We start from the raw sequence: 26,159 nt of genomic DNA, 5'->3' as shown, positions 1-26,159 counted from the left end.
AGAGTACTTGATAAGTGCATTCTTCAAAGTAAAAACTTCCCGTTAGTGGAGCTTCATCTGGATATTTCCTCATAATAAGAAAGAAGAGTGATTCACTTTCCAAAATATTCCAGAGACATGGTGGGAGGTTCGAGGAGTCAATCAAAAAAATTATTGTGAGGACAAATGCCATGTGCTTTAAAAAAGAAAAAAAAAAGCATTGTGAAAGCTTTCAGGACCCATGAGCATCAGCAAACTAATTATATCCACATCTAATAACAAAATGTTGGAATTTAGGATAAAAACCAATGTATATATGAAGACATTTTAATCTTTTGAAGTTATCGTTTGTTACTGATTAGCTGGCCTCATTTCTCAGACAGGAACAACTGCTATGCTTGACCAAATCTTGCAGAGAAAGCTTTCACACATCTCCAAATTTCCAAGAAAAAAAGAAAGCATTCAATGCAGGGTTCAGATCAGCCAGTAGAAAACAGCACTGAAATAACCTTTTCGATCAATCTTTTTTTGTCTCCTTGTTTCATTGGTGTTCCTACGTACACTCAATCCCAAACTGTCCTTTCTTCACATCCTTTTTACCGTTGCCTGTGTGTTTGTCTTATTCTCTTTAATCTGTATGTATTGTGAGCCAGTGTATCCATCCCCTCCTGCAGGGACAGTGGGTTGGCTCTAGGGCCGATCATAGTGATCTATTCCCTGAGGTTAAAAAAAAGAAAAAATTGCCTGACACCTGGGTGACTGCCCTTGAGGTACCATCTCAGTGAGTCTGTATCTACTGTATGCACTCAACATATGTGTCAGGGGATTACAAGGCATCCTGGCGAGAATGCTATTTAGCAGTTCTACAATATTATAGTAGCATGTTAACATTTTGCACAGCATGGTCACAATCAATAACGTTGAGAGATCTTAAAAAGAGACATTAAGACATAAAGGTTTAACAAATCTTAAGATTTCCGCACACAAGAAAAACTTATGATAAGAAAATATTTGGTTCTAAAAGTTAAAGATGAAGGTAACATTAATGTCCGTACATTCTAATCCTATCAGACAAAATTGCAGTCGATTGTCTTTGAAAGTCATCTAAGTAAAAAGAAGCTGTGTGTAATTTTGATCTCAGGATAATTCAGTTGGTTCTATGAAGGCCTCAGGGATTTGTTAGAGAACACTGGTAAACAAAAAGCATCATGCAGTCAGAGGAACACAGCAGACTGGTCAGGGAAAACATTGTGAAAATGTAACATAAACCTAAACCATAGGTTTAGGTGACAAATCAAATTGTCAAGTTTTGAACAGCACATGGGAAATTCTTCAATCAGGCATCTGAAAATAAAAACAATCATGGGAAAACTCTTAATCCACAGAGAAATGGTGGTCTCCCGTAAACAAGCTGGTCAGGTAAGGATAGCATTAATCAGAGAAGCTCAAAACCTCATGTTGACTCTGGATGAGCTATAGATATTCACAGCTCAGGTTGGAGAATCTATAGAGAAAACAGTTTCTGAATAAATCTTTATGGTCTGTACAAAAAAAGAGCTGGTCGCACTTGGAGGTTGCAAGCCAAAAATAGTACTACAAATTTCTCTGTAAACACACCTTCCACAAGGAAAAACACAGTAGTGGCACTGTCATTCTTTGGGGACAGTTTTCTTCAATAGTGTCAATGAAACTGTTTTATGTCCCTGAACAAAAAACAGTTAGATTTCAAGAGATGAATACTTTTTTTGGTAGAAAACCACTACTACAAATCAGCCTCTTTTTTTTTAACTCCAAAGACTATTTGCATATGGACGACGGTTCCAAACAAAAGGAAAATGTTGCTGGGTTCAAAGTCAGCAACATTTAAAGCCATGTTGCTGATATAACTTCAAATATGTTGTTTGCATATTTGGGTTTTTATGTTCACTCCTGTTCAACATCAAAGATGACCTTAAGTAAGTGGCCTAATTAGACACATAACAATAAATTAATAATGAGAGATTCTTCAGATTTACTGCCTTTAAACTAATTTTCCCACTTTAATACAAAAGGGATGCAATAGCAATTTACCCTGAGGTGGATTAACACATCTTGCAAAGAACCTCTTAACATTGTGGTAAAACATAGATCTCTGATTAGCTACGGAGGATCTTGATGGCCATCAGATCTGGCCTACGACCGACACACATCTCCATTCACAGTACAGTACTAATTACACCTTGATAATTGGTGGTTCAAACGGAGAGAACTGAGCAGATCGGAATTAAAGACTTTTACAGGATGAACTGAAAGACAAGCAGATGGGTTGGAAGTGGGGGGTTTAATTAATAAAGAGACAGAGATGGAAATAAAAAAAGAGAGAAGCAGAATAAACTGAGTGAATTATAGGCATCTTGTGCAAAGTATACCTTAGCTTGAGGGAGATTTGGTAAAAGAAACAAGGATAGGTTTCAGACATGCATGCATTCTAATAAGAGACAGTTGTCAGAATCAGTCTTCAGTGAACACTTTGAAACTTTTTCTCTTCCAAAATGTTATCAATTTACATTAATAGAACATTTTGTTCCTTAAGCATGGATAAAGAAAATAATGTAAATTTCCTTAAAAGTGTATAGCATTAAAGCCTGCAACTTCCATTAAAAGCCTCACCCCTAAAGCACTCATTTGAACTCCTGTAGGTATTTTTTTTTCAACAATTTATGTGCAAGAGTTTGCAATTATGCACAAATCAAAGCAAGACATTTTCACTAAAATTTTTTCAGCTACATTTTACGCCAAATTGGACACCTGATGGACCCCCAGCTGTTCCGAAATGTGTTTACAAGACCAGATAAAAAAATAAAAAAAAAACACTGCGAGAAAGTTGACATGGTTTATTTGCAAGTTAATTCATGTCCAAAGGGACTGTTACAAGCTGGGATAATTTATGCATATTTTCCATGTGGTTTTCTTCCATTCTTTTTTTTTTTTCCATTTTTTTCTTTTTACATAAACAGCTTAAAAGATGTGAGCATTTGCAACCAGATTGTAGGCACTCACAGAACCCTATATGCAATGACTCAAAAGAAAATATACAGAACAAAACCAACCACTGAGATTCCAAAATATACTCTGACCACATGTGTCAATACTTTGTAAAATCACATGATTGAACAAAGCACATTCACCTGATTAGCCATCTCTCCTACATGGCTTGTGGAAATATAACTATTTCTGGCTTTTTTCCAATGACTGCTCTTTTATAAATTCATGCATTTGATTTGTGGATGTCTGCAGCTCCTCCAGAGTCACAATGGGCCTCTTGGAGACTTTGCTGATTTTTGCTCCTGTCGCTTTATCTTCATATCGTGAAATGATGTGAGCTTTGTGATGTTTTCAGTTTGTATCACCCAAATCTACTTTAAACTTTTCAACAACTTTATCACTGATCTCTAGAGTTTGTTCTTGTTTTTTTTTCTGTTTGTTTCCTGAGAACTTTCTTATTGCTTGTACTAGAATTTTTTAGAGGACTGAAATAAAGGAGACTAAATGCAAATCCATGACACTTCTCAAGTTCAAGGAGTGTGCAAACATTTTGTAAGGTTTTATACATCGCTGCTTAAAGACACCCATATATATTCTTCTTTTCCTTCTCTAATATCTTATTTAACCTTGGTAAAGTGTTTTTGGATCTTTCAGCACACACACGCACACTCCACTCCACATCCCCACGTGCACCTCTTACCGCCTACAGGGAAGAACTGATGCGGGAGGAGATGAAATACCACTACCTCAGGGGTAAACACACCTCGATTCACGCTCACACAAACCACTCCCTTTAACACCAAGGCGCACGCGAGAACATCCACGTTTACACGCCTTGCTTTTCCTCCCCGAAAAGTGCTCTCGATTGCTTGCAAATATCGTCCCAACATCAAAGACCAAATTTGTTTATTTTCACACCAATCACACACCGCTGTTTCCCATGGCCTTTGTGTGCACTTTCCTCCTGGGCCTTTGGAGCAGAGCATCCATGTCTCCCTCTACGCCTCTGTGCGTTTCTGCCACTTGTGTGAGTTCAGTTCGTGGCTCTGTCTCTAGTTTTGCAACTGTGTCCTGTTGGTGTGACTTAGCCAGGTGTAAAATTGGTGTTGCAGAAGATTTCAGATACAAACTGGGTCAAGGCAAGAACCGGAAGGAGAGTCAGAAGAAGAAGCACTCAAAAGAAAGAGATTGGCGTGACCAGATCTTACGTTTTCTGACATACTGTGATATGCACGTGTCTCGCTTCTGGTGTTTTTTTCACTGGCACATGCGTTGCAGCTTTCAGGCGTTGCAACTCATGTTCCATCACATCATCCATGTAATACATGTCTTTCAGTTCTAATACTCTTAGAGTGGGCAAGTCAAGTTCAAGACCTCAGAAGCCTGAGGCATGACATCAAACTCACAAACAGAGCTCCTTTTTAAGGCAGCTTGATTAACACTCTAGTTTTGAAACCAGAAATTACATTTAGGGAATTGCCTTGAGTCCAATATTATCTGGTCTTGAACCAGCCTTTCTATTGTAATGTTTAATATTGCACTGTGTTTTGATAAGACAGTGGAACAGCTTTTTGGCATAGTTCAGTCTGGGGCAGAGATTCACTTTCCAGTAGGACAATCATAACCATACAGAGAGACTTATAATAGGATGGTTCACATCAGAGTTTATTCATTTCTCAGAATGGCCCAGTCAGAGATCAGACCAACATCCAAAGTAAAATCTGTGGAAATCGATGATCAAAGATGCTCTTTATTCAATCTGACTTAGCTTAAGCCGTTCTGTTTTTGAAAAACGTTCAAAGCTGGTGGAGACATACCCGCAAAAGACTTGCAACAGTAACTGCAGCGAAATATGACTCGGGAGATCTGAATCACAAATCCACACCGTGCTTTTGAGGAGCACCGTAAAGCTGCTTTCTTTTTCCGCAGTTTCATCCAACGTAGAGATGCATGGAAAACACAGTTATTCCCCATCACTGCGACATTGAAGAAATGAGTGCCATTTCTTCCTTTTATGTTCACTCAACTATTTTCTTGCTCTTCCACCTTTGGTTCCCTTTTCTGCATTTGAACTTTCCTGCAATCTCTCTCATCTCTAGTCATGTCTCTATTTCGGAAACTATTTTGGATTCATTGCCAAGTGAGGTTATCTGCAGGAAGAACGGGGTGAGGTTATTTTAGTTCCATGAAGATATATTTAGTAAAATAAATAAACAAATTAGACATTCTGTAAATTTGCTTCGAGTTTACCACAGCCATTAGGAAATGCACTGTAGTTTGGTGTCGCTTTTAAACGGACAAGTTTACTTTCAACAGCATCATAAATTGTATGCGATTGTCATACATATTTGTGAAGCCTAATTTGTTAAAGGAAAATACTGCAAAGAGGGGCACATGACTATTATGTGAAATAACTCTTCTTCACAAATTATAATTTGTGTTTTCATTTTGTTGTGTTGTGTACATCATCCTCACTTTGCATCTAAGCGACATCTGTCTTCATTTTATGTTCTTGATTTAAGCAAAAACAATGATGTTTGTTGAGGGATATGTGGACATTTTTCCTTCTTAGAAAAGACACTGCATACGCATCAAAGAATTTTGAGTCGGAAATATGTTCTTTGAGTTGAAAATCAAAGGGAGAGAACTTGAGAGGACCATGCGTCTCAGACAAGAAGCACGAGGTGATGCAAAATGCATCCCATTGAAACTGCTGTGCTTCTTTTCTAACACATCTAGAACAGCAGATAAGCCAGAGGTGATGACTGGTTTTGAGTTCATAGCAATACTAGTTGAGTTCAAACTAGTTGAACAAATGCACACTGGTGACACTTCACAGGGAACCAATAATAAGGTCAGCAGAAGTGAACATGGAGGCATCAGCTCTTCCCCGCATGCATGCTTACCTGCCGTTTTACAAAACTCTCCTACTCCAAGGTCTTGCAGAAATGTTAGGACACATTTGGAAAACAAATATTCCAAGGAACTCCAAAGTGAATGTTGCAAATAATTATTTCCGTCATATGCTAGCCCTGAGGAACATAGAAAGTCTCTAAATGAAGCATATCATTCAGTGTCTGGTCATTATGGTTCATTGTGCCCTTGTTTAATTTTTGTTTCGTTTTCACAAAAACTATAGCAAATTAAAGGAAATACCTAAAACATTAAATACCAGACAAAGAGAAACGGAAAATGTTTTTAAAAAAATATAATAATTTACTGATTGCTGAGTTTTTAAGTATATACACGCCCATTTAAATTTATCCAGATGCAGTTTATCACCTCATATCAATATTCTCTGAGCAGAATTGGATTAAAGGCAGTACTGACACTCATACTGAAGGATGACAGAATTCTCAAATGTAAAAACTAATTTAAGCCGCTTTAGCCCCTTTTTCTTACTTTCTTCTTGATGAAAGGAAAATAATTGCTCTTGTGAAGGTCAATTGTACCACCTGCAGAGAATAATGCCCTTCTCTATCCAATCTAGACTCACCGAGTTGAAAACAAAATAACTATCATTACTTTTGAGTATTCCCCTTCTCTCACATATTTTCTTGGTGGGCCGTTTTTCCAATGAAGCAGGGTCCATCACAGAAATTAGCCATTAACTCTAGCAGAGCAGAAAGTACATTTTGAGAAGTGCATTAAGACATGCATGATAGTGAAAAGAGCAAGATTACTATGTCGGGGTGAAATTCAATACTTGCTACAGTCCTGCCTTCTATTCTGATTGTTGCTGCTTTTCTTAAGGTTTGCAAATAACCTTGTTAGAACTGAGAGCAAAGGCACTAAAGGCTTGAGAACAAAGAACACTCAGCCCTGTCATATTTTAAATCAAATCTCATCCAATTGCAAAATATTCTCTCTTCAAAAGCCTTTGCTGAGCACAATCAAAAGCTGAAAATTTAATGTGAGTTATGAAATAAGAACTAATAAATTCTATGAAGCTGCTGCTAATGAAGAGATTATAGATATGTATGAATCCACTGTCCAGATCCCACAGATTATTCTTATTATCCTCTATTCAGGTGACTCAGGCAACGAGTTTCCTTTGTTCCTCACTCGGCAGAACTCTCGCTCTTTTTTTCAATAATTTAACTGCAACCCAGCTACACTTGTGAAAAACTGTATTTTCTTCTTACATAATCTGTTTTATGCATTTTAACATGAGTCAAAGATCACTTTGGAAATTAAAAGTCCAGTTTTCAAATAAAACTTTAGGTTATTAAGCAAAAATATAGCTTTCTAAACCAGCCAGGCTGAATGTGAAAATGCAGCTGACCACACTTCTTGACTACCGGTCAAGGAAATCATTCAAATGTATAACCCATTAGAATGCTGACGGGGTATCTCATTTAGCTGTGGCTTCTTAAATGGTTCAAATTAAGGATTAATTGTTATGTTTATGGTTTTTAGTTGAGATGATTTCAGTGGCAACAGAAGGAAATTAGAATCTAAAGTTTTTCTACACTGTTTTGTCATTTAGGTAATTTCTTGTAGTGTGCCAAAAATTGACTTTCCCTTGTGTGCAATCTTTGGGTTGACCCACCCTGTCTGCTCTGTCCTAATTATTGCCACCTCTGTCTTATCATCCCCCTGACTATGTGCCATCCTTTCTTCTCTCCTTCCATTTATAGTGCATCTTTGTTTACATAGCCTCTCTTCATCCTGCTTCTTCACCCTTGATCTCTCACAGTTTGACAGCAACCCCAGCCGTGTCTTGATTTACTTCAGTCTATCATTTTGGGATTTTAGATCAACTGCCTTTCAACTTGCAAAGCATTTGTTTTTCTTTGTAGCTCCAATTTAAAGTATTTCATCTCTGTACCTTCTTACCTTTGTTATTGAGGTCTTTTTATATTTCTTGACCCAGTAACACATTTACCGAGGTTGGAAGTTTGGGCCACTTCCATTAATAGCATAACTAACTCTCAATTCTGCCTGATATCGCACAATGTCCTGCTTTCTTCCTAATTTAACTTGGACTCTCCTCCATTATATTTAAGGGCTGTGCTACCATCAACACTTATGTACCATTGTAAATTGCTTGTTGAGTCGTCTCAGAAAGGATGATAGATCATTTATTCTGATTAATTATTTTGCCTTATTTAAGACGTGATGCAAAACAAATGTGACCTGAAAAATATTTTTTGGCTTAAGTTTAACAATAATTAATCAAATTCCAATTTCTGCTCTTAATGCAGCCATGAATTACCTTTGAAAATACAAAAAAGGGTGTGTCCGGGGGAGACATGCAAATAAAAAATAAAAAGCTTTTGTCTTGTTAAAAGGCTAATTTGGCAATAAGGTGAAAATTTCACAGTGGTATGGGGAGTATGGATTGGAACCTGGACAGAGGTCTCTCAGAGAGAGAACAGTTTGTGTGAGTTGTGCTTGAATATTTTGTGGGCCTGGACAATCATGTGAATATGTGTTATCCATGTTAATCTCAGTCCTGATAATTACAATTTTCCTGTTAATGGTTCTGACCTTTAAATTATCATCCAGCCCTGTGGCCGTGTTCATGTTTACCTTTGAGTGTGGTTGGGTGTGTGTGTGCGTGCGTGTGTGTCTATGCACATGTGAAGAAAAGGAAGAGGGAGACAGAAAATGGTGAAAAAGAGAAAGCAAGAGAAAATGAGACAGCAGAGGTAATTTGGCTTAACTAGTGGGGCGATTGTGTCGATGTGGGCCATAAATCTTCCTTACTGACAAGAACATACACACACAACAACACGTGTGAACACAATCCTAAGATCATCCCATGCTATTCTGGGTGAACAGAAAATCCTAATAAACCAATAGGAATACAGAGGACAACTTAAACCTTCTCACTTCACTTCTGTTCTCTTTGATGTTAAAACAGTAATCAGATGAAAAGCACCAAAATCCCACTCTCACTCCTTTGTAGTATATTCAACTCTTCATTTTTTACATCAACTCTGCAGGGGTATGTGAGGCCTAAAAGCCACATGATTGTCCAAGGATGATTAGTGAAGCTGGTTGATTGAAAATGATGCCTGTTGAACCAAACAAGCACAGTTCATTCCACATGATGAGAAAATTGCTATTCAGCAACAGACCAAGCGTCCGGATGACTCCCTTTATATCTATAGACATAATAGTGAGAAGTGAATTGCACCCTTTGCCTGTTCCTGATTTAACATTTTCTAAAATATAATCAAGTCTGAGCAAAGAATGTGAAAGGAAGCTGGTACTGGTTAGCTGAGATGCAATAAATGCATGATTACATTATATTATGTTATAGCTAGCCACGGGTTCTTTAAAATATGTAATTATCCTCTATTTTATTAAAGTTTGCATCCAGTTAAAAAGCAATGAGAGATGGGTTATGTCTCAGATATGGCATGTTCTTATCTAGAATTGTGAAAGAGGAATTCCCATGTGGAAACAGGTGTTGGTTGACAACAAAATTATAAAAAACTGTTACTATAGAACCTGTTTTTGGATCTAGTTTGTTTTGATGGACAAACTTGACTGTGAAACAGTAAAAACAGCTGTTGGTGAGAAATTAACTATTTAATTGACCAACACAGCTGTGGACTTACTGTTTTCTTTAAAGTGTTGCTACACACATCACTTTACACACATCACTTTGGTAAAGTGATGTGTGTAGCAACACCTTCTATTCAAGGCCTCAGACATTTTAAGACAACACACCATTTTATTTGTATCACCAGTCAAGCACAAAGTAATTCAATTTGCTTTCGAGGTTTTGCCTCTATACATATATTGATCAGTTATAGTGCAGGTATGAGTTTATTCTGATTGAAGTACTAACTGATTATTAACTGATTTGAAGCTTAAAGTTTTTCTGTTAATCTTAAACTCTGGTTATAGGGGACTGCAAATATGAAGCATTAACCATGGCACTAATTTTAGACAATGCTTTTATTTGCATTTATTTGCAGTTTCAGCGTAATAAAAACCACAGAGGGATACATTTTCAAGGAATAAACTCTTAAACATACTGGGAACCAGTGTGTGGAGTGTGGAGCCATTTGCTCTGTGACTAATGGTCTGGACTCCAGTCCATCATGATGGAGAATGGAGAAGGGGAATGTAATTTTATTGATTTTCAAATTGTGACAAAGGCTGAAAGCAGTAGCAATGTAGCAAATATTATGAAAATCCATGTGACAGAAGTACAGCGTAGTAAAAAGAAATTACTATGGTAAGAGTAGTACTTATTTTTTACATGTCAGAATAGATTTGTTATTTTCAACCAGTTCATGTTTTTGTTTGTTTGTTTTTCCAACATCAGCTAGAACAGGATGTCAAACTCCAGTCTTCAAGGGCCACTGTCCTGCAGTTTTTAGATATGCCACAGGTACAAAATACTGGAATGAAATGGCTTAATTGCCTTTTCCTTGTGTAAATAAGTTCTCTAGAGCCTTGCTAATGACTTAATTATTCTATTAAGGTGTGTTGCAGCAGAGGTACATCTAAAAGTTTCAGGTCAGTCGCCCTCCAGGATTGGAGTTTGACACCTGTGAGCTAGAGCATGTTGCGGCCAAATGCAAAAATCAGATACGTGTAACGGAAGCAGGTTTCTTGATGAAAAAGAACAAGGGGAAGCATGTCTTGTGTTGAGCCTATTTAAGGCTGGATACACTTGATTCCAGGATTTAGTTCCACGTGGAATTTCACATCCACATAATCCTAAATGGAATTAAGAGGCTAAATCTCAGTTGGTTGCTCGTTTCTCTAGCTTACATGTTTAATGACTTCTGAGCACATCGGAGAAGATTTTTTTTTTCCTAAAGATCAAACAAAACAGTAAATTAGAATAAAGTTGTGCCATGTTTTGACAGCATACGTTTGTTGTTTGGCCCTATAGCAAACATCCAAATTTAGTACAATTTAATTACCGCTGGGACAATGTAGAAGTGTGTTTTAAACACATGACACTGCTTGGTAAGACATAGACAAGCAGTCATCAGCTCATGTGACAAACAATTGAAAATCTAATAGCAATGACCACTTTCTCGCAGGGAAAATCCATTTATAAATAAAACCTAAATTTATAGCTTAATTATTCACTTAATATTTCAATTCCAGAGTTAAATTAATAAAGTCAAGCACAAAGGCTTTTGAACTATTGGTTGGCAGATAAAATCATGAGGGGAGGTGAGGATTATGATGTATCATGAATGATTTTAATTCTGGATATTGTGTTTCTCACAAAAGGAACTCAATAAAATGATTCCATAATTAAGGGCGACCCACAGTGGCACTGATTGAGCCAAGGGAAACGTGTGCCACAAAAGGGCCGCAACCTGTTGTGGGTCATTTAATTTCCTCTAATGGCTTTGACTAGGAAAAACAAACAGGCAGAAATTTGATTTTTCTTTTTCTCTCTGTTTGCTCTTAATGACCATTTAGCTGTAAGCAACATATGTACCTTTGAAAACTTTACAACTTTTAAATTTTTAATCAAAAATTGCATATTTTCTGACTAATGCACCTTTCAATACATGATGTTTTGTGATTAAAAAAACAAAACTGTTTAACAGAAGAATTTGGATTATCTCACAGCATAACCAGGTTTTAAACGATTCTGTTGGTGTAATTCTGGAACTGCTTAGATGATGTTAGAGCTTGTGAAATAAAAAGTGCACATTCAGCTATTTCCATAATATTGTTATTTCCCATAATTAAGGTAATACACCAAAAACATATCATGCAAAGGAATCGTTCAGATATTAATTAACTAAAACTGAGAGCATGTTTCCTACCTTGTTCTGAAGTTAGCAGGGTGGGGGTGTCCATCATACAAGGACAGGAAGTCATATTCTTCTTCTATGGCAAATGACAAGAAGATGAGCTGGATTCTACTTCCTTCTTCCCCAACAATAACCCAGGTGCAGTTTGCTCCATTGGGGTATCCATAGGGGAAACCAGGTGATTCTATACTGCCATTTCGTCCTTTCAGTGTACCCCCACAGGTGTAGATGAAGCCTGTGAATAAAAAGAGACAGCACATATTTGGTTTAATCCTCATAACTAATTATATCAAGCTTACGTGTTCACAGACTTAAGGGCAACACACAACTGTGGTGTCTTTTGAGCCTGCTCTTTTGACTTGTATTGAGTCTGACACAAGGAAATACCAATGGCTGAAGTTCTGCAATCTCTTCTGTCTTAGCACTGCTAGCAAATTTATTGGGTGTTAAATGTGTTTACTGATTGACCGTGACACTCCTTCTGTATGTCCCCATTTGAATAAGATTTAGTTTTAGATTTACTTGTTTTTTTCTCTAAGAGAGAGGAGATGGAAAAGTTCTTGATAAGTAGATCTATTGCTGCTGCACTTCCATAAAAATGGATCATTGCCAACTACTTCCAATAGTGATTCCAATGTACATGTAATGTAAAAGTAACAAGCACTGATGGATTACCTGAATGCCCACAACTGCACATCTTACACATTTTTAATATATAGGGACATTGATAAAGTAGAAAGTCAAAGCATAAATAGCACTAAGTGGGTCAATGTTATACTTCTGTATGAAACATTAATGGAGTACATTTAGAAAAGCTTTACCCAAGTCACAAATTTCCCTTAGCTTCTTAAAGTTTAGAGTTTAAAGTAGAGATGCTGCCTGCAACAAAATCGTTCCAGGGCTAGGATTTGTTTTAGTGCATCTCCAACACAAGCTGGTATTCTCATTGAGCATAGGATTCTAAAACCCCATTCCTAGAGCCGGCTGAAAGCTTGTCACCACTGAGCCACTGAGCTTTTCCAGCTTTCTTTAAAAGTGAAATCAATAACTAACCCAAGCAAAGTCTCGCCCTGTTCGCCTCTAAGAAATATGAACCTGACTGTTCCTTTGTTATTGCTAACCGAGTATCCTATTGACGTGAAAACATGCAGCAGGAGAACATAAAAATGTAAATGAAACTGTAGATTGGTGTCAAATACGATACTCCACCCTTATCTCAAAAAATAAAAGAAACTATTATTTCAAATATACTTTTGCTGCATGGAGATATTCTGCAGAGGTTATTTTAACACCTCACCTCACACGCCACAATCGCTGCCCTCCAAGAAAATCTGATTCTTAAAATCATATTTATTTGCATCCAGAAGTCTCCCAAGAAATCAAAATTAGGTTTCTGGTTTCACTTCTATATGAATGACCTTTAATGTATCAACCATGGCACAGGTGCAAGAAGAAAACCACCTGGGAAGACTGTCCAGAGTGTTTTTTACAACACTGTATCGATTCCTGATGAATAAACTCTTCAGTTCCTACACAGCAATGCAGAGTCACACAGCAAGCAGTAAGCTTCGAGAAGGGGGATCTGTGGAGCTAGAAGGGATTTAGTGTATATTCCTGTTCAAGGACACCACAATACACAGCTACGAAGCGCTAAATACTTTGCTCTTTGTTTCTACAACATAAGAATTCAGTAGGTGTAGTTGTATGACACAATCAAATTTAGCTCAAAATCACAAGTTTCACCAGAAACTGAACAAAAAAAAATATTTTGGAATATTATTTGCAGTGCTGCTACAGGATCTTTAGGTGCCATTCCACCTTTAAATGGTTGTGTTTAATTGATAATTGCTCTTAGTGCATGCTCTAAGCCCTTGAATTTCTAAGCCCTAATTGATCTCCTCTGAGTGCAAAGCTCAAATCAGGATGATCATCCCCTTGCCTTTCATGTTTATGAGGCTCATTATTTACCCTGGCAGCTGGGGCCACAGGGACAGCAGGGCGATCGCTCTGGATGCTTTTCAAACCAATTATCCAAGAGGGAAACCAAACCAAAAACCTCCATGTTAATATACATAATATATACGTGTATGCATGCATGTGTGTACATCTTTGTCTAACTTGTCCAAGTAAACAATTTCAGGATAATCATAGAAACAAGCAATGGCTGCCTGTGCAGCAATTAAAGACTGATTTATTTACAAATAATTAAATATAAGTTATAAAGACAAAAGATACACTTTTTTGGTAAGCAAACCTTTAAAAAACAACAACCTTGCTTTTAGCCATGCTGCCCGCTCATTTTTAAAAGGAGTCTTTCAAAATTCTGTATACCCCTTAAATTTGTCCACATTTGTTATATTACAACCACAAATTTCTATTTTGTTTGGAATTTACCTGAAGGTGATGCAATATAGCAGAATTGTGAATTGTGAAATGGAAAGCATGCATGGTTTTCTAAATTCTTTGCAAACCCAAGATTGATATTGACGTTATTATGCAATCATTTCAAGTCAATCCTTTCTACAATAACCTATCTGCTCAATTATGGAAACAGTTGTTGATTTTCTTTGCATAAAAGCCTCGGCTCACAATAAATGGAGAGCATCCGTGAAATGTTTGTCCAGACGTCACCTGGGCCATTTGAAAAAGGTCATTCCTTTACATCTCTGGTTGCTTTAGGTTGTTTATCCTCTGGAAGGTAAAACAACCTAAAACATCCCCCATCTCAAGTTTTTGTAACTTTTAGCTTATTTTCCTTGCAGAATTGTCTTGAGCTAAGCCATCATCACACCAACTGAGTCTTCCAGGAAGTCTTATATTCTATTCCTGTTAAATGGGGTATTGTGCTTTCATGTAGTCCTCTGGAGATTGCCAAACATAAACCTTTACAAAGTTTAAAAAGTGGACAAGATTGTTTTAAACATTTGGTTTGTATGGGCCTGCTCAATTATTCACATTGGTAACATTATGCAATGCTTCCAATGCTCAGAAAGTGGCCCAATTCTCTATAGATTCCAAAGAAAATATTATATTGAACTCTTCAAAAGGAGGAGAAAAAATGGGTTTCTCCCTGTTCATCATTGTGCAAGAATGAAAGATTGATTCGAGGTTCATCACTCACAGGGATGGAGGTGAAAGTGTTTGAGTAAGGGAAAACTCAAACACTTTTCTGAAAGGGTCAGTTGGATAAAAACTGAGGGAAGGGAAGGATCTGAAAAGATTGAAAAAAGGAGAAGAGGTGACTTGTAATTATGCTGACTACCAGACTGAAACAGACAGCCCTTCTACAAACACACATCCTCAAAAAGCACAAAAAAAAAAAAAAACATGCACATGAACACACTTATTCACACACAGAGTTCCACACAGGTACCCACCAATGGATAGACAAACATTGACATACAGGCAGATTACGAGGGACATGCTCACATATTCACGGATTAGTCACAGAGATTATTAAATATGCTGGCCCTTAAAACCTATTACTCATTCCATCATTTGTTTTGACCCTAATTCCCTCCGCCCTCTTCCTCTTCCACCCAAACACACACAAATCAAAGCAGATAAGAATAGAGATTTTAATCTATGTGAATTAATGTGAACTATGTGCTTATCAAGTGGGTGGACATTTTCTATTTTCCAATGGCAATTGGTTTCACCAGATTTAATTGATGTAAATCGAAGTAAACACAGTATTTGTAAATAATAATAAAAAACCCTGAACATTTTTAAAGTTTCTTCATTTGCAGAACAATGTGTTACTTTATGATTCTATTACTGTATAAGTGTTTGATAAAATTAAAACATGTGGTGACACATCATGATACATGTCATCATACATCATGAAGCCCTGCATCTTTGAGATGAGACTGTAATTTGAATGGACCATTTCTGGTCAGAGAGGAATGTTTCCTTCCATTCTTCTTGAATGCTAGTGGGTCAATATTTGAATCTTTAAGTTTTGGGAGCATTGCTGTCTCTTCTTCACAAACAAGACAGATAACGTCATACGGGGATTAATAAGGTTTGTGTTTGTAATTGTACAATGAATTTTGGGTGGGAATACATTTGAAGCAAGGTCTTTCACCTCTGAAGACTTTAACAAAGACACTAATTTGCAAACAGAAAAAGATTTGTGCTCGGACTGGGGCAGATCCCAGGTGTGAATACATGCACTGGTGCTAATGAGGAACAGGATTTAGCTGGAAAAGAGCATGCGTGCTCAGCAAAACCCTCCCTGGATAAAAGAAGCTTAGAGACAAAGAAGAAAATCTGCTGCGTGAATTGAGTGGATTTAATGAACTCTGGTCTGCAATACATATAAGCTTGATCTCTTTCCTCAAAGTAATATTGCATATTGGATGTCTTCACTATTACACCAAGGAAGATTAACAAGGGGCTTACACTGGCACATGCCCTTTTAAAGACCAACCAGCTATTTTTCATATAAATAGCTCACAAATGAGACATACATTGTGCTTTTATAAATTGGCATAAGTTGTGATTTGAATAGTACGCGAGAAGTTCAATGTGTAACACGACTTTCTCTGGAGACGTATGGACCTCGTCTCACAGTCCAAAAACACAAGTCAAAGGTGCACTAGCTGCTGTGAATTGCCAATGAATGTGCCAGTCACCATTAGGCCATAATGAGTCTAACTTGGTTTTCCGGCATCAAAAAGTACAGAGCTCTGTTAACACCAGGGATTTTCTTCACAGATCTTAAAATTGCTGCTCTCGGTCATGCAACTACTAATGTTAAAAAAAGAAAACATTGATCCAGTACCTTTGACCTTCAAGTTAGTATTTATATGCTTGAATGGCATTTGTCAATTTTCGAAGGATTCAACAGCTTTTCTTGATAAGTGAAATTCTATTTTAATTTTTTTTTTCTTCCAGTATTTGACCTGCCAATCACAGATGAGAACCATTAGGAAAAATTGACAAATTTCTAAACGTTTGATTTCTGCATATAAAGAATGTACGATGGCCCACATATGCCTTACACTCTTGCTGTTTCTTAATAACAGTCAAAATTTTCAATGTGCATTGACCAAAACTACCTGGTTAAGTGCTTTTTAACAAATGGGTTTGGAATAAAAAAAAATAAATAAATAAAAAAAAACTGATGAAATAAATTAAGTGGGAAGTAAGAAGACAGAAAATAGACTAACAGATGTGCATATCTTAATGATGAAGAATTTCTTAATGTTGGTTTTCAAAAATGATTTAGTTTAAGCCTCTTAAAGCTGGACTTACATTTCAGAGCTTTGTTGGTACAAACATTAAATCAGCAAATCACATGTTGGTGCCAGTGGAGTTAGTCTGAGCCTTTCTGGCTCAGTGATATACTGAAACTTTTCTTGCTCCATTTCTTGGGCTCACAGAGAATAATAAAAAACAAAAAAATAGAGACAATGTTTTAGGAGCAGAAGTGTTTTAGAAAAAAAAAATGCTTGTTGATGTCAGAGGAGTGTGTCCAAACTGGTCTGAGATGATACAGAGGAATAAGTAGCTTAAACAAACATCGTTTGCAACTAAGGTATCAGAAAACCTCTGAAAACCTGGAAGGCGACCTCTGTTCTCTGAACACAAAAAAAGTCAATAATTGAAGCAGGTGCAATACAACACTGAGAGTCCCTCCTGGCAGTTAAGAAAAGGAAACTTGGGCTACAACTCACACAAACTCACACAAATTTAACAATAAAAGATTAGAAAATGTCTATTAAAAAGAGCTTCAATTTCAACTGTTATAGTCAAGACAGCAGGGACAGAACAAGACATAAAGAACAAGGAAGCATCAATGGCTCGGGTAGTTGTTGGTCAGAGTAACCATGTTTGTGTGTTAGCCTGCAGCTGTTCAAAGGATCATGTCACAAATCATTTTAATGGAGACCTATTATGTTTCCTTGACAAAGTCAGGGTAAGTCCATGTAACATTTTTTATGACATAATAGTGACCTAGTAATCAGGAGGTTTTTGAAATGGTTTGTTTTCCAGACACCAAAAAACAGAAACGTATTCGAACAAATTGACAGTTTCTAGTGATAGCTAGAACTTTGATGCATATATTTACCAATCGAGCCTCAGACAGAATCTGTCTCATGGCTGCTGTTTGACATATTAATTACAAATCCTCAAAAATGATATTTTAAATAATTTGAATCTAGCTATAAAAATGCCTTTCACACTCCTCCCTCTGAATTCTGATGTGAACTACAAGCGTCAATTTTTAAAAGATGGACTCACAGAGTCCCCCGACATATCATTTAAGTGACAAGATTGCTTTGATCCATGTAGTCATTTTCACATGGTGCTGACTTGTGGAAGAATAAACAGTTAAATTACCCTATTCTTCACCGGAATGGGACCAGAGTTACACTCAAGGTTGCTGGGCTTCCCTATTTCCTGGTTGGGCGACTGGCAATGTCTGCAATAGGTGGATGTGTGAGTAACTGTACATGTCCTGTTTAGCCTTAAGAATATCATCAGCATGGTAACATGAGTTTTTCCTATAGAATTATAATTTCATATTAGAGAAAAATGCTTTAGGATGAGTTATTTCTCTCTTTAATTTGCTTTCTTTTATTTTCATTCCCCCTCTCTCTCTTTCCGTTTTCATCTCAGCATTACGAGATTTGCTTAAATGAGTACTCCATCTCACCGACTCTCATTAATAAATAAAAAATGGCGGTCCCCTATGGAGCAAATTCACCATTCAAATCATTGCAGAGAGGGAAATAATCCAGTCAGCGTTCAGATCAAACAGTAGTCAGGCTGCAATTTGAAATATGCAGCGTTCATGGGGAATAATTATGCAGTGTTGGATAATTTTTTTTGAGTTGTATATGCATATTAGATAGTGGATACAATCAAATAACAACAAAAGAAGGGGATAATCGGCAGAGATAGTCGAAAATAAAGAATTAAGACTAGAGTGGTGGAGGAAAAGAAGGAGAGCAAAGAAAGAGAGATAGCAAAGGCAAAGATCCAATGGAGAGAGACAGCAAGAGAGAGTAAGCATGTTTGAAACGTCCCATTGGTTCCTGCTGTCAGGAGTACTTGTCAGCCAAGAATTAGACTGCTCCACGCTGCCAATGACTGACAGTTGGCCCGCGGTCTAGACTATACCCTGGAGTGGTTGAGGCTAAATAAGGGAAATGCCTAGAGAGAAACAGAGAGAACACACCGGGCTGAAAATCAATTTATAACACTGTCAGTCAGTGGTGGGTGGGGCAGTGATGGGATAGAGATAAGGAGCCAGAGAATGAGAACAAAGAGTGAGACATGGGGACACACATGAAAGGAAAAGACAAAGACAGAGGTTTTTGAAAAACAGTAAACAAATGGGACTGATTCAGAGGGAAGAACAGAGGGGAGTCTTGTTGTTTTCAGGGAGTCACAGAGAAAAATAAGATACATGGGGTAGAAACACATGCCTGACTTGGCTAAAAACATTAACGGAAGCTACACCAATGTACCTTGCATTGGGAACAATATACAAGAATTATGTTAAATTCACACGCACATGGAAATAAAAATCTAATTTCACTTTGAAAGCTCTGAGTACATACAGTCACTGTTTAAATGGTCTACTGTACAAAGATGTCTTTCCAAAGAAGTCTCATGCAACTCATAAAGTCACTTTTATGTGCTGAAAATGTCCAACAAAGCCAAAAAACAGCGATTTAGTTTCTGGGCCTGGTGAAATGAAGTGGGGCCTCATACTTTTTTTGTGTGTTTTTGTAAAATGTTTCACTCCCTCTTTCACACTGACACTGCTTGCTATTACAAATCTAAAAATGTGCATCATTCACTGGTGTTCAAACAGCAATTCTAGAGAAAAGTATTTTGGTACTAGCCAGGTCAATCTAGAAGCTATACGTTTCCCAACTTCTGTTTTGCAAAATGTCTGTATTTTGATCTTGCCACACATTTGCATTGCATTTAAGTCTGAAATTGGACTATGTAATTCTAACAAGTAAACATGAGGCAATATAAATCATTTGATTTTAACTCTGCCTGTTTGATGTTTTATGCTGAATAGATAACCTCAATCCATGTCTCAAGTCTTCACTATCAATCCCCCATCAACTCTGACTTGCTTTGCTGTTCCAGTTTTTTAAAAAAAAGTACAAAAAAAGAAAATAAAAAGAAAACATGAGACATTTTTTTGTCCTTGCACATCAGTGTTAATAATTTACTTTAAAATTACTAGACCTTTGTTTAGGAATTTCATTACTGTACATTTAAAATCCTCTATTTCTGAATACTCTGCTTACCCTCTTTTGGTTTAGGAGACATTTATCTAACAAAAATGTTTCCAAGTGTAAATACCAATTAATTATTTAATAAACAAATTCAAATGAGACATATTTTGCGCTTCTCTAATAGACTATAAGCAAAAACCAAAAGAGATGTGTACATTAGATTAAAAAAATAATTCCACTGATAGAAATGATTAATTTCAAAAGCTTTTCTTAGGTCCTTGTGGAGCTCTGGCTGTATTTCAAAAACAAAATTCATAATTATCTTATTTGATGAACAGATGTTCATCAAATAAAATATGTTTTTAAATTATTTATACTACATTTTTCTTCTAACATATTGCAGTATTAATTTTTGCATTTTTATCACATGACTCTGATGTTAAAAGAAAGTTAAAGGCCCCTTATCACTTACTATTGTACTTATATTCGAGTCTCTACTCCTTCCAGAGACATTCCAATTGCTAAAAACATCCAGATGTTTCTGAGCAATATGTAAATGTTTTGTTGGAGTTTGGAAAACCATCCGTTTCAAAAACCTCCTGATTATTAAGTCACAATCTGCAGGGACTCTTTCACAGTTTAACAGTGAAATAAATGGTTAAAATTGTTTTTAGAATTCCAGAAGGAATTCAATTGTGTATTTTTTCAATAAAAGAAAAGCAATCATTGTATCTCTTGAACCAAGCTTGAATTAAATGAAATCCATTAGCATTTCTTATTAAGAGATGTAGAAACATAGATTTACTTAGCCCATGTAAAATTCTGAAGGGCTTTCATCCCCTCCAAGATACCTCTCTTGGTAAGTGCTATAAATAATACCACACCATCTCACTTCACTGTTATCCCAAGCTTGATGCTGTTCTACCTTAATGTACAATGTGCTTAATGTACTACATTACTGCATTTATATTTTAAATATGATTAGCCTCTCAAAAGGAAAAGAAAACCCTCTGTTCCTTTAGTTCCTTTAGTAGACTGCCATATATGAGAATGATATATAATCATGTGATGAGGGTTCTTGTTTGCCTAAACAGATTCCTCTGAAGAAAACGTAAAATGGAATAGAACCAGGTAAGCATTCAAGACCTATAAATCTGGGCTTCCAACAACGGAGCAGAGGATGCATTTCCTGGTAGTAATAAACCTACTTAGACTAACAGATTGTAAAGACAATTTTTCCTTCAAGTTAATTGCCAAGCACCATACACAGATTGATATCTGCAAACTTTAATCGGTGGATTTATTGGAGGGTAAAAAAATGATATAAACATTGAAAAAGCAGGGGAAGAGGTGTAGGGCTCGACAGTAAGAGGTTAAGGCATGAGACGAATTAGCAAATGTTCATTTTCACTAGTAACTCTAAAAAAAGCTGCTTTCTAGGAAAGTGGGTCACTAAAAACAAGCAAATATTAGTAAGCAGAAGACTTCTTTGGAAAATGCAATCTGGTGTGAGGGTTTCTAATAAATGAGGTAGAGAGGAAGTAAAAAAATTCTGACAATTGAATTTCAAAATAATCATGCCTGGAAGAGATGAAAAAAGGAAGTTGGTGAAGTGAGTAGCAGGCATTATTTCTCAAACATTTACTGTTAACAACATCCATCAGCTCATCATTGGTTCATTTTAGACCTCCTTCATCCACAACTCAGACCCACACATACAAAAAAGCATATATGTGAAACCCTGCCTGATTGGCAGTCATGAAAGAGCATTAAGAATTAATTACTCCGGGAGAAATGGGGAGGCAGCTGCTGTCTAGTTAGTATTGATTTGTCTCTGCTGAGTGTCATCATTGCCAATCTGACTAATGATGTCCAACACATACAAATGCAAAGAGAAGCTCTCAGTTTCATATCTTCCTTACAGGATATACATTCACCCATCACCATTCTTGTCCAGGTTTGCGTAACCTTTTAGGACATTTTTTTTTTTTTAATCAGAACTTGACACTTTTTTTTAAATAGATTCCCACAGGTAAGTTCACTTCCTCTTATCCACCACTCTTTGTCCTCCAACCCATTTTTTGTGCTTCTACTTCTAAGCCTCTTTTTCAACATAAGTTCATGATATGGCTGCAAAGATGACTCAGTCTTTAAGCCATTGTTGCACCCTGTAAGTCCTGCAACAGTTTGTGCTCACACATGATCTGGGAAGCTGCGGTATGAAAGCACCACTGATGGCTAAGGCTAAGCAGTATCAACTTCAATCCATGCTGCATTATTTATTTACCACATGACATTGATGCAAAATGAAGGAATCCCAGGCCCAACTTTCTCCAAGACACTGTAGCCTTCTTCTCATATATTACACTTCAGCTATGGAATTGTACTGTAATACGTTGAAATATTTACTATCAGCTGTAGAGAAAATGGTTGCTTTTCTTTTTATTGTAATTAGCAAAAACTAAAATACTGTGAAACCGCTGTATTTTTGCTCAAGGTTAACTGAGAGACTCTCAGATTGGTCCTTGCCTAATGGGCCAGGATAAGTTAGTAAGCAGTGGAATCATAAATCTTGCCAGTGTTTTACCCTTTGTTAAATTGCAACATTTTGAGTTGTGGAACAATGCGGGCATTATATATTATGTAGATAGTCTGAGTTGCTCCCTCTCATTAGGATCTGTTTTTGTTTTCATGCCACAGCGGTTTCGCTTCCGTCACTGTTTCTTATGCAGCATTGTTAATAATTTGTGGCATTCTTTGTGCATTTGAACAAATAATGAAAGTTTTTTGTTGTTCATCGCATTCCACATCATTTGCAAGTGTAGCATATCATATTATGAATTTATGATGCAGGTTCCTACAGTGCTTGAAGCATGTGAAAAATCACTAAAAAGTGGGCCAGCTGTGAAAATGGGTTTCATGAAAGAATTACACACAAAGCAGTGAAAGTATTTCTCTCGCCATACTGTAGATATTTTTCTCAGAGTTTCCTACGGTGGCCCTGAAGTGTCAACCATTTCAACAAATCACAAAACAGAACTACAAAATAATAAAAAAAAACAATGCCATAAGCACAAACACAAGTTAAGAAAACATAACATGAAGCACAGTTACAAAATGAAAAAGCACAAAATGGAAGAGGAAGGAAACTGTTGAACAACAACACTTTTGACCGGAAATTATTCTGGTATTTGTCCTGTCTTTATTTAAGAAGGCAGGCAGATAGTCACAGTGTTGGCCAAACTGAGAAAAAGAACGAAGCTGAGCTTTGCAGCATGGTCAGACTCAACACATTCTTGTATAGCAGGAGATACATTCTTCTTATTCTTCATCTTTTCTATAATGTTGGATTGAAAACAACTTCAAGGTCCATACTGCCACCTACTGTGCATGAATGAGAAGCAGGATTGACTAACAGCCATGAAATTCTGTTTCTCAATTATGTTAAGAAACAGTTAAGTAGTGCTTTTGGTAGCTACATTTGCATCAATAGTTACATTCATATTTTCAACAAAACTTCTTGTTCTAAAGCCAAAGGTGGAATCATCCAATCAGCGATGTCTTAGGTTTCCCACTGGGACCTACCTTTTCAATTTTATGAATATTGTTGGGTTGTGCTCATTTATAATTGTGCTTAGTCAATAGCCTTGTAATTTCTTAATTTGTAGTCAATATTTGCTTTCCTTATTTGTAGTCATGCTTGGTCAATGTTGTGTTTTTGAATATGTTCTGTTTTGATTTGTAGTTGTGTTTAGTGATTTGTTGATGTGGTTTGCACTTCGGGGTCAATGCAGTTTCGGCTCTGCATGAACCCCATGTGTCCAAAAAACAAGAAATGCTATACAGACATCTTTTGTTGTTTAATGTTTACACTTAAATACTGTTTGTAACCATCCTGAAATCAGTGTTAGTATCTGTTAAATCTTTAGTCTATTTTGAAACTTATTACACACCATTATTTGGTCATTCAGAAAATTTCTTTCAGCTGATGTCAGCCAAAAGTCTGAAGTAGTTATGATTAAAACCTAAAATGTTGTTGCCCATCATTCTAATATGGGTGTTATAATGGCTGACTCAAATAAACCCAGATATTTAATTTGTCGTATAGAAATTCATTGGCAGCCCAAACTTAAAACTAATGTTCACTGATATATTTGCTGCATGTAAAAGTCTATATTGTGTTATCCATTTCTTGTGTTTCACAATGGATAGAAGAAAAGGGCAACTCTGACCGAACTTTGATCACAGCTATGCCGTTTCTCGCTTCTTCATTGTCCGTTCATTCTTCAGAAGAACTGGGGATAAAATTATGGTCATTCTGCTCCAAAATTTGACTTAATGTGATTATAATTACTCTCCTGCACCAAGTATCTCTGTAATTGCAGACGCTTCATCCGCTGCTCCACTGCAGTTGTTGAAATAATGTTGGAGTTTGCAAGGTCCAGCTTTTGCTCATGCAGCGACGTAAATCATGGGTCAATCAACAAATGCAGTCTGCTGTCAATAGATGGCTGGGCACGGCTTGTACTACCCCTGAACTGACTGTGAAAAATGGTGAAGAAGATCTGCTAATGGAGACAAATCTGGGTGGAACAGACTTTGGGAGAACCAGTTAAGACCAGACCTGTTGAAAATCGGTAAATGAGGTTTACAAGGTTGCTTACTAAAGTATTTGTCTTTATCTAAGCACACAGAAATTTGAGGCATGTTTTTGCACCTAATTTTTCTGTGTATTTTGACTTTCTAGGCTTTAAAAATCCATACGACATCACCTTCGAGCTTAGTCATAACCTAATTTAATATTTGACAAAAATATTAATTTTGAGACGGTTGTTGGCAGTTTCACTCCACTGTCACTCTGCTATTGAACATTTTGTACCAACCATACATCAATTTGTGCCCACAACTGAGATGTTTCACAATCATACTGGCAATGGTTTTTAAAATCTATTTATAGCTTTCTTGTTTCAATATATAAAACCCATCAACAGGATGTCATTTAGTTATTCTGGCTTTAATAGAGGCAAGAATCACTCAAATATCACAGGAATGGAATACTTTAAATGAGGATTAGATACATAGTAATAGAAAAAAAAAAACGGTTAAATCTTCAATGAAATAAAAAGCTATAAAATGTCAACTAACATAAAATGAAGATATGAATTGGCCAAGCATCAGACTAACCCAGAGTTTCTTAGTACCAGAAAGAAATAGCAGTAAATTTGTTTTTGGATTGCCTTATAAAACCAAACCTTCCCTTCACACTCTTTTCTTCAGATGACTCTGCAACAAGGTATTTGTATAGCACATGATTCCAAATTAATATAACGTAGTAATCATACAAATAACAAAAAAAGCCAAGGAATACATTAGCTAAACTACAAAAGATTTATAATGCCTGACAAGAAGCCAAAAAAGGAAATCCAAACTTCAACAACATTTGGATTCAGCAAGCCAAATCTCAACAGCAAGAGTGCATCATTGATCACAGCAGGACTTCTTCCCATGAATATTTAGTTAGTCCTTCTTCTGAAACTGAGGGAATGTCATTCTAAAAACTGAGCTTTCAGAACCTCCTTCCTTTATGAGGTAGCAATAAGGATGAAAAAGTGGGGCACAGGTGCTTTGAAATGTGTCTTTGTTAAGAATAAAAGCTTACCTGTTATTTCCTCAGAATAAAGCCTCTTGGCATATCAAGGGAACACTGTAGTGCAGCAAAGTTTAGCATAGTTGACTGAAAAGGTACAGACTGAAAGTCATGGCTTGTTCTTCTTACTCTCTGGTTGTGTCAAATACAACTTAAATACCAGTGAATTAATATACATGAAGAAAACATTCATTATTTTATGTCTGTTAGTTTTGACTAATTAAACTTTTTTAAATTATTCTTAAGGTCTCACCGGCTTTCCTGAATACGAGAACACTAATAGTGTGATGATTTGTATATTAGTTGGGTAGTTTTTAAAAATTCTAATTAAAAAAAAGATTTAAATTCCTAAATAGTAGATTAATTAACTCTTCAGGTTCATCATTTTCACTGGTTTATAATTCTAATGGTTCTCTCTTGTAACAGATGAACATGTACTGTTAGTTTTGCGTGTAGTTCCCCAAATCCCCTAACAGAACTAAAAGGGAACAGTACAGCAGAGAAACCTTTCATCTAGGTCAGAGCATTAAAATACTTTGAGGTCTTTTC

The 26,159-nt window shown here is 36.5% G+C and overlaps 1 protein-coding gene across 1 annotated transcript in view; it reads right to left on the bottom strand.

Annotated features, from left to right (window-relative positions):
* csmd3b (CUB and Sushi multiple domains 3b) overlaps window positions 1-26,159 on the bottom strand; it is a 356,525-nt gene that overhangs the window by 265,263 nt on the left and 65,103 nt on the right. Inside the window, exon 2 of the mRNA XM_055053697.1 lies at window positions 11,766-11,988. Coding sequence (XP_054909672.1) covers window positions 11,766-11,988 — 223 coding nt within the window. The remainder of the gene's footprint in view (window positions 1-11,765; window positions 11,989-26,159) is intronic.

This window comes from Poeciliopsis prolifica, unplaced genomic scaffold, assembly GCF_027474105.1.
Source record: "Poeciliopsis prolifica strain line A6 unplaced genomic scaffold, Auburn_PproV2 SCAFFOLD038, whole genome shotgun sequence".
Classification (NCBI taxonomy): domain Eukaryota; kingdom Metazoa; phylum Chordata; class Actinopteri; order Cyprinodontiformes; family Poeciliidae; genus Poeciliopsis; species Poeciliopsis prolifica.
The sequence above is the reverse complement of the archived record's forward strand: the minus strand, read 5'-3'. Positions and strand labels throughout refer to the sequence as shown.